The sequence below is a fragment of the Pinus tabuliformis genome, chromosome 2_2 (assembly GCF_031772625.1).
Source record: "Pinus tabuliformis cultivar Carrire ecotype Pingquan chromosome 2_2, CPIR1, whole genome shotgun sequence".
NCBI lineage: Eukaryota > Viridiplantae > Streptophyta > Pinopsida > Pinales > Pinaceae > Pinus > Pinus tabuliformis.
In genome coordinates, this window is record NC_142300.1 from 1,171,265,185 (window position 1) to 1,171,274,061 (window position 8,877).

Sequence of the window (8,877 nt, forward strand, 5' to 3'; positions counted from 1 at the left end):
TGGATTTCTTTTGACTGAACTTTCTCCCTGACAAAATGAAGCTGTCTATCAATATGCTTTGTGTTCTTATAAAATACTGGATTATTAGCAAGTTTGATGGAGCTCTGGTTGTAGCATTCGATCACTATTGCAACCTTCTATTCTTTTCTAGCATTAAGGAGAAGTCTCCTCAACCAAACTGCTTCACATGTTGTTGCACACATAGCTTGATATTCATCTTCTGCTTAAGAAAAGGATACTGTGTTCTGCTTTTTTCTACTCCATGTAATGACCCCGAACCCAATGCTAAATGTATAGCCTGTTATGGATTGTCTGTCATCTACATTTCCATCCTAATCGGAGTCTGAAAAACCTGTCAATCTAACATCACATGAATCAGTATAAATAATACCAAAATCTAAGGTTCCCTGGAGATACCTAAGAACACTTTTTTTTGCAACCAATGGCTCTTAAGAAGCTTTGACATAAATTGGCTCAATGCATTGACTACATAAGCCAAATCATGCCTAATTGTATTCAAGTAGATTAGACTCCCAACCAGTTGTCTATATAAAGTCGCATCTGCCTCCTTAGATCCATCATCATTCTGAAGTTTTAAATTCTGTTGTCAAGGTACTGTTACATCTTTGCACTGATCCATTCTGAACTTTTCCAGTATGCTCCTGACATACTTACTCTGTGACAAAAACGTTTGTCTAGAATCCCTCCAAACTTCCAAACCCAAATAGTAATGTAGCTCTCCAAGGTTTTCCATCTCAAAGACTTGTGAAATCTTCTCCTTGATTTCTTTAATGAGATTACCAGCATTTCCTATAATGATTAGGTCATCTACATATAAATAAATCAAAACAATATTTTCCTCTTTATCAAACATAGTATAAACATTAGGGTCATTTTTGCTTCTTTTATAACCATGTTGCGGGAAAAATGAATCAATTTTGTCATACCATGACTTGGGTGCCTGTTTTAGTCCATATAGTGCTTTCTTCAACCTCTAAACTAAATGTTCTTCACCCTGTTTAACAAACCCGTCACGTTGCACTAAGTAGACTTCTTCTTTTAAGTCCCCAGTTAAAAATGCAGATTTAGCATCTAGCTGGTGAATCATCCAATGGTGTTTGGTAGCTAAAGCAATTATCATTATGATTGTGTTTAGTTTAGCTATAGGGGAAAGTGTTTCATCATAATCTATGCCTTCTTGCTGCGAGTTTGCCTTCACAACTAGTCTAGCTTTATACTTATCTATGCTTCCATCTGCTTTAAATTTTGGCTTATACAACCATTTGCTCATATTGGTTGTTTTCCTTTAGGTAGTTTAACTAAGTCCCATGTTTTTTTTTTGAGGATTGATTCATATTCCTCTTCCATGGCAGCCCTCCATTCACTATATTGACTGGATTCTTTATAACTAGAGGGTTCAACAACATTCATCATACTAGTTATAAAAGCATTATCCCTCTATCTTGTTGGAAACTGAACCTTCCTACTTGATCTCCTGAGTGGTGGGGTAGCTTCAAACCTTGTTTGATCATCACTTTCTGGAGTTGGCTTGATAGCTACATCATCTTCTTTCCCTTCCTGTTGCTACTTATTGCTATCACCTGATTCATCACTTCCTTCTTCCACCAACAAGGGCACATGCCATTCTTCATTAGCACTCTCAGGGCTTCCATCATTAACCTGCTCATGGAACACTACATCTCTGCTTGCAAAAACTTTATGAGTAGAGGGATTAAAGAGTTTGTAAACCCTAAATTCTATATAATACCCAACAAAAATAAATTTGATGGCCTTTGAATCAAGTTTCTTTCGATCTTCCTTTAGGAAATGAGAAAAGGCTTTAGAGCCAAAAACTCTCAAATGCTTAACTGTAAGCTTATATCCAAATAAAGCTTCAAAAGGAGTTTTGAAATCTAAACTTCTTGTTGGAATCCTATTCTTTAGATATATTGTAGTACTAATTTCTTCAGCCCAAAACCCATTAGAAAGATTATTACTTTTTAACATATTGCGAGCACACTCCACAAGGGTTATGTTTTTCCTCTCTACAACCCCGTTTTGTTGAGGAGTGTGGGGTACTGTAAACTGCTTTTGTATCCCATTACCTTTGCAGTATTTGAAGACATAAGCTTTCTTGTACTCTCCCCCTTGATCCGAGTGAAGAATCCTGATGCTTTTACATGTATGTTTTTCAACCATACTTCTAAACTCCTCGAAGTATTCAAAAGTGTGGCTCTTCTTCCTAAGGAAATACACCAAAGTAAATCTAGTATAGTCATCAACAAATAGTAAAAAATAGTATGCACTACCTAACAACCTTGTCTGCATAGGCCCATATAAATCTATGTGTACCAACTCGAGTATATCCCTCCTACCTCTATCAGCATTCACGGGAAATTCATATATGTGCAACTTTCTCAGTGCACATGCATGAAAATCAATATGAACAAGTTTTAAAATAGGAATTCCTTCGACCATACCTCTTTTCTGTAATAGCAGCAGATCATTGAAGTTAATATGGCCAAACCTCTGATGCCATAAGTCCATTATAGTCATGGCAGAGGATGTCAATGCATGATGTGGTGCTATTTTGACATTTAGCTTGTGCAATCCTCCCACACAAATACCTGATGCAATAGGCTTCATACAATCCAATAGGTATTTAATGAAACAATATGATTTATAAAACTCTACCTTGAGATTCTGATCAATTATAGTAGAAACAGAGATCAGATTCTTTTTTTATCCTGGGTAAATACATCACATTGTTAATATGTCTAATATTTCCATCAGGAAAAACAACATGCATATTACTATAACCTTTGATTTGGTACCCTCTATCATCGCCAAGATAGATGTTTTCTCCACTGCTGGTTTCTTTAAAGTATTCAAACCACTATCTGTTCCCCATCATGTGGATGGATGCACCTAAGTCCACAAACCAGGTAACTTCCTCATCATCCTTAGCCAAAAGCTCAGAGTTAGATATGAACAATCTGAGGTTCTGACTCTGTTCCTCATCAACAAAATGACCTGCATGCTGTTTATGTCTCTTTGGACCTTCATCAAACTTCTTATTCATGCAATGTCTGGTTATATGGCAAGTTCTACCACAATAAAAGCAATTGGTCACAGAGTCATTTCTATTGAAAGACGTACCTTGAGGTGGGGCATATTTCTTTGTGGGATTTCTCTACTCTTATGTGCTACATTTGGCTTCCCTCTGAAGGGCTTCTTCTTCACCATTAAGGCTAGATCTGAACTCTGAGGTTTATGAGTCAGCTGCCTTCCCTCCTATTGCATGAGGATCCCTGTCAATTCTTCAAACACGAGGGATTTTCCTCTTGCATTCAAGCCAATGATGAAGATCTCATACTCATCTATCATACCATTCATGGTAATTGTGACCAAATCTGTATCTAACACAACTTCACCGATGTCACCCAGCTTGTTCTTGAGCTCCTTGATACATGAAATAAATGCTACAACTATCTCATTCTCCTTCATATTGATGGAGAGAACCTTTCTCTTCAAGAACAACAATCGATTGGTGTTCTTGACCTCGTAGAGATCCTTGAGCGTCTTCCAGATTTTTGGTGCAGTCTTGCAATCACGGATATGGGGAATAACGCAATCTTTGATAAACAGTTTTAGGAGCATTCTTGCCTTAGTCTCCCGCTTGTCCCTGTCTTGGATTATTGTTAATGTTCCTCCTGCAGCTAGGTTTGGCTTCACCTCATCATCCCGCTTGTCCCAGTCTTGGATTGTTGTTGATGTTCCCCCTGTAGCCAGGTTTGGCTTCACCTTATCATTATTCACAATTGTCCATGCATTGTGTCCCTCAAGCAGGGTCTGCAGCTTAAATTTCCAACCAAAATAATTTGATCCATCCAGCTTGTTATTCTCATTGAGGTATGCTTCTGCTAACTGATTATTCATCTTGAATAAATAAAAAAAATTCAACCCCAGCAATGAAAAAAAACAACCCAAGATCTTCAAAACTACTATAAATTCCAGATCCAATGAAAATTGAGCCCAGATCCCCTTTTTTACAAAGATCACTTCAATTCCTTCTTTAAAAAAACAATTGCCCCCATTTTAATAAAGAGCCCCTCCTTTTTATTTTATTTTTAATTAAAGTTTAATTTAAAACTTTAATTAAAATCTAAAAAAAAAATTATGAATGGATGTGGCACAATTTTTTCTTCCAAATTAAAATACAAATCCATTGCTCATCTCATGTTACATGAAGGCCCCGTTGCTCCTTCTAGGCCTTCTCCAAATTTCCTCTCTAGCAGAGGCAAATACTTGATCTCGCGGCCATACATGGAATCAACAAGCATGACAACAACTATCACTGCATCGACGACAATCCCATCCTCTTCTAACACAACAGTGATAAAAAAAAATGTCAGCAATCCACACATCAATCTCGTCCTCTTCTCACATGGAATCTTTCTCCTATTCACAGTAGACTCCTTTTCAAAGATCCCTTCTCCTGCAATGCATGATTGAGCTATGGTGTTCAAGCTGAACAGGGAAAATCGCCATGGTAAAGAACGCTACATAACGACAGCAACAACTACATACCATGCAACAAATCACGTCCTCTTCTTAACAGCTTCAAGCTTCAAGAGCAACACTGGATTCACAGCGCCTTCAACAAACCAATAAAAAACCTTCTCTCTAGCCATGTAAGGGATCTCGGCCTCATGCCTCTGTATTCTGGGCACCCTCCAGATCTAAAACGTAGAACACGGATTCGATTGGTGACCAAAGCATCCAAAAGACAAAAATAACAAAAAAACGGATTCTTGAATTATTGGTCGATCCCGCAACAGATCAGGAACTGAGGGGTCTCTGTCTGCAGTGACCATAGATCAATAGTGAATATGGATATCCCACTCAGACGTGAGGCACCAGCATGATCTCCCTTCTAGACCCCGCAACTCTCAGTCACCTGGCTTCTGAATCAAGCTATGCAACTTACCACGCAGGTAGCAGCTTACCACGCAGGTAGTAGCAGCAATTCTTTACATTCACTTCCTCGTCAGTTCCGGCCTCTTGCGATGATCTGGATTTAAATAGGAACGCAAAAAATTACAGAGATAACCATAAACACAAAGGTGCAACAGAAATAATATTTCATTTCATTAATGTAAAATATTGAAATATGCTTACAAACAGAAATGGAAATAAACTAGCTAGGGCGATGGTAGCTTATCTATGAGAAGAGATGTGGTGGCTACATGCATATGAACTGCATTATAATGAGGATCAAGGGCCTTTTTATTATTTAACAATAAAAGGAAGCCATAAACAACCAAAACCCTAACCCGCGGAGATGTAACACCAAGAGTTTATGGGCCCCGTTGGGGTGAGTTGGACAACCAACATCCCGGGGTCGCTACTTGGTGATATTATCTCAGTTTGATGCACATGATAACGCATTGGAAAGATTCCTCCGAGGACTATGATGGAAAAATTGATTTTGAGAAAGAAAACATTGCGGTAGATTGCCAAAAAACGTCGTTTAGGGCCTCAAAACGGCTCTGGAAGTTTAGGACCCGAAAAACTACTAAAAATAGTAAACTGTGCTACAATTAAGGAAACTGAAAAACTGAAAGAAACAATGTTGGGGGTCTAAATGGAATTGGAAGGTGGCCACCAATATCCACCTGGATCATTCCTCCTCCCTTAGGAAGCAATGGTCCCTATTGCGTTGAGTTCCTCCATGAGATGAGGAAGCTTCTACTGAACTTGGTCCCTAGCCAACCACTTGCCTTGGTGAAGGAGTTGGCCTGCTTTGAAAACTCGATACAATTGGATCTTTTGCTGGCGAGTGTTCTTGATCTGCGTGTCCATGATCCGATAAGTTGTGGCTTGCTCCATGCAATGTGGATTTAATTCTGTAGGTGTGTGTTGTTCTATAAAATTTGTTGCGTCTAGCAATGGTGGGAAGTATGGTTGAAGGCAGTCCACATTGAACACTGGGTGTAGGCCAAGGAATGGGGGAATGCTGAGCTCAAAGTCAATATTTCCCACAACCTTGGTAATGGTGTAAGGACCATATCGAAGTAGTTTGAGTTTACAATAGGCTCCAGTAAGCCGTTCCTTCTGCAAATGAAACCACACTTTGTCGCCCACCCGAAACTTTTGTGGTACCCGATGATGATCATGTCGTTGCTTGTACTTGGCATTTGATTTCTCCAGAATGTCGTGGACCTACTGGCGGATATGTTGGATGTGTTCAATGAAGTTGTTTGTCTTATCTATTTTGGACTGTACATGAGCCGAATCTTTCTGAGTAGCTGCAAATGGCATGGCCACATTAATGGGACATAGTGGCTGGAATCCCAAGCCCATCTAAAATAGGTTGTGGCCATTCGAGCTATGGAGAGCCCAATTATAGCTGTGCTGAACATAGGGGAGGCTCTCATTCCATGTGCGTGGATGCTTTAAGTTGTACATGCGCAGAATGTGTATGATCATCTTGTTGACAACCTTTGTCTAGCCATCAATTTGGGGATCGAAAGATGTGGACTTAGTGAGTTTGGTGTCCAGCATCGACCAGAGACTAGACCAAAATGTACTGAGGAACCTATTGTCCCGATCTGAGATCATAAACTGTGGGATCCCAAAGTGTACCCACACTCGTTCAAAGAAGAGTTTAGCAATGGCTTTTACTATGATATTCTTCTTGCAGTCCACCATAATGTTGGAAATAATACTGAGAGGGGGGGTGTGAATCAGTATTATCTAATCAATATAACTTTTTCATTTCCAAATTCAGTTTCATATATGCTACTTCAGTTAATGAAAACCACGTGTATATGTAACTCTGTGAAATGCAGCAAGCGTATATCTAGTAAACTTATAATTCAGTTAGTTGCTTCTTAATGAGTGCATCAGAACATTATTAACCATATGAACAGGAGCAGTAAAGCAGAGCAAATCACAACACACATGAACATCGGGATGTAAGGTGGAAATCTAATATCGGTGAAAACCACCTGTTGCAATTTGTCTCTATCTTTTTTTAATTAGAAACTACTTTTTACAATGATTCTGTACTGGTGCAGTCTTATACCAGTATGCAGGCAGCAACATGTAGAAGGCTACAACCTTCTCTCATTCTCCAGCTTTTCCTGGAAGGGAGCTACAACGCCCTTGGCTCTTGTACTAGCTAAGGTACTAGTACGTAGGTGCTGACCTACAGAAGGCTACAACCTTCTCTTTTCTTCTAGGGACCACGTTTCATAAATTTTCAGACTAGATCCATGAATAACAACAATCAAACATCAAGTATATCTGCATCAACCAATATCTTTTGCACCAAATAAACTAAATCAAATAATCACTTCTCTAAATGTTGTACCTAGAAAGTAGTAACAGTAACCAAACATCAATTCTGAACCCAGAACCCTGCAGCAATAAATAGAAGTAGCTGAAACATATTTCAAGAGATGTACGCTACTTCAATGTGTGCAACCTGGGTGCATATGCTTCTGAATTAAGGCCAACCAACATATACGCTGTTTTTACTTACTGAACCAACGTGTATACGCGCCTTTGATGTGCCGAACTTGCGTACAGATCTATAAAAGATAGTTCACTCTTCCAAATATTCAAACATCAGTTATACCAAGATTATTAGATTTATAGATCTAGTCATGCGCGAAATATAACAAATCAAAAACACAAAGATACTACTATTCAAGTCTTGAGTTTTGACCCATCAATAGAACTTATCCATCTTCTTATGCTCAGGTTCTTCCTTGATTCAGATTCAGCTATGCACCATAAACCAATCACCAGTATTCCAGATCTTGCTCTTCATAAGATATTCAATGCTTCAGTCAATGTCTTTGACAAATGATCTCCTCCTTTTTATAATCTTAGGCCTTACTCAAACCATGGTCCAAAACCATAAAGAACCAATATTGGGGACCCAAAACCTTGGTTCAATACTTCGAATGCAATACCAAGGTGCAAAACCATAGGTCCAAATACCATGGTCCTAAAAGTAAGTTTTCCCACATGTACGCACTTTTCTGTGCATGAAAGTGCGTGCATACGCATACGCGACTTTTGATCGGCAATCCCGCGTGTATAAGTGACTTCGTTAAAGGAAACCTGTGTATACCTCTTTTTCTCTCATTTTGAGAGCCTGAACAATGATCTTCCATCTGAGTGAGTTGCCATCAAGGACAAAATCTGTGCCACAGTGCCAAACCTATGTCATAATGCCAACAATCTCCCCCTTTAGACTTGATAGAAACCCCAAATCATTCAAAGTCATTCTCCACTTTTGACATGAAGGGCAAAGGGTTATGCTCCCCCTGAGTACATGCTGAAATCTCTGCTCTGCTATGCTATCCATGCTCCCCCTGACTGTAGGCAAGGTCTGCAGAAAAATGATCTATAAGAAAGACCATGACTCTATACATCATAAGCGACCTTCCTATCACCAAAGACTCATACATACATACATCTCCCAACCAAGTGGGGATATACTAATATTGACTCATCCACCCAACCAAGTGGGGATACACCAAAAGTTTACACAAGATAAAACAAGAACATTACATCAACCATCCCAGGCATAGTGGGGAAATCAAAGAAGGCCATTACATGACCTTGATAAGAAAAGAAATACATGACATAGAGACAAAATATCTATAACCAGACTATGATAGTTATCAGCAACTATCATCAGTAGCATATGTCAATCATCATTCAGACCAACAACCATGTTCTCCTTCTGCACTTGTTCCCCCTGAAATCAAAACACTGTGATCTTGAACCAAGATCTTCTTGGATAATGCCAACAATGAATTATTAGAAGAATATATATGCTCCCCCTGAACCTGTGCC

At 39.0% G+C, this 8,877-nt stretch overlaps 1 protein-coding gene across 1 annotated transcript; it reads right to left on the bottom strand.

Moving 5' to 3' along the window:
* Positions 1 to 3,294: 3,294 nt before the first annotated feature.
* Positions 3,295 to 3,939, bottom strand: LOC149197624 (uncharacterized). Its single transcript, XM_089408747.1, has one exon. The coding sequence runs from the start codon at positions 3,937 to 3,939 to the stop codon at positions 3,295 to 3,297; it is 645 nt and encodes a 214-aa protein (XP_089264873.1).
* Positions 3,940 to 8,877: the final 4,938 nt, after the last annotated feature.

Bases quoted from the DNA above. Each gene is read 5' to 3' on its own strand.
- LOC149197624 (XM_089408747.1), bottom strand. From the start codon at position 3,939: ATGAATAATCAGTTAGCAGAAGCATACCTCAATGAGAATAACAAGCTG.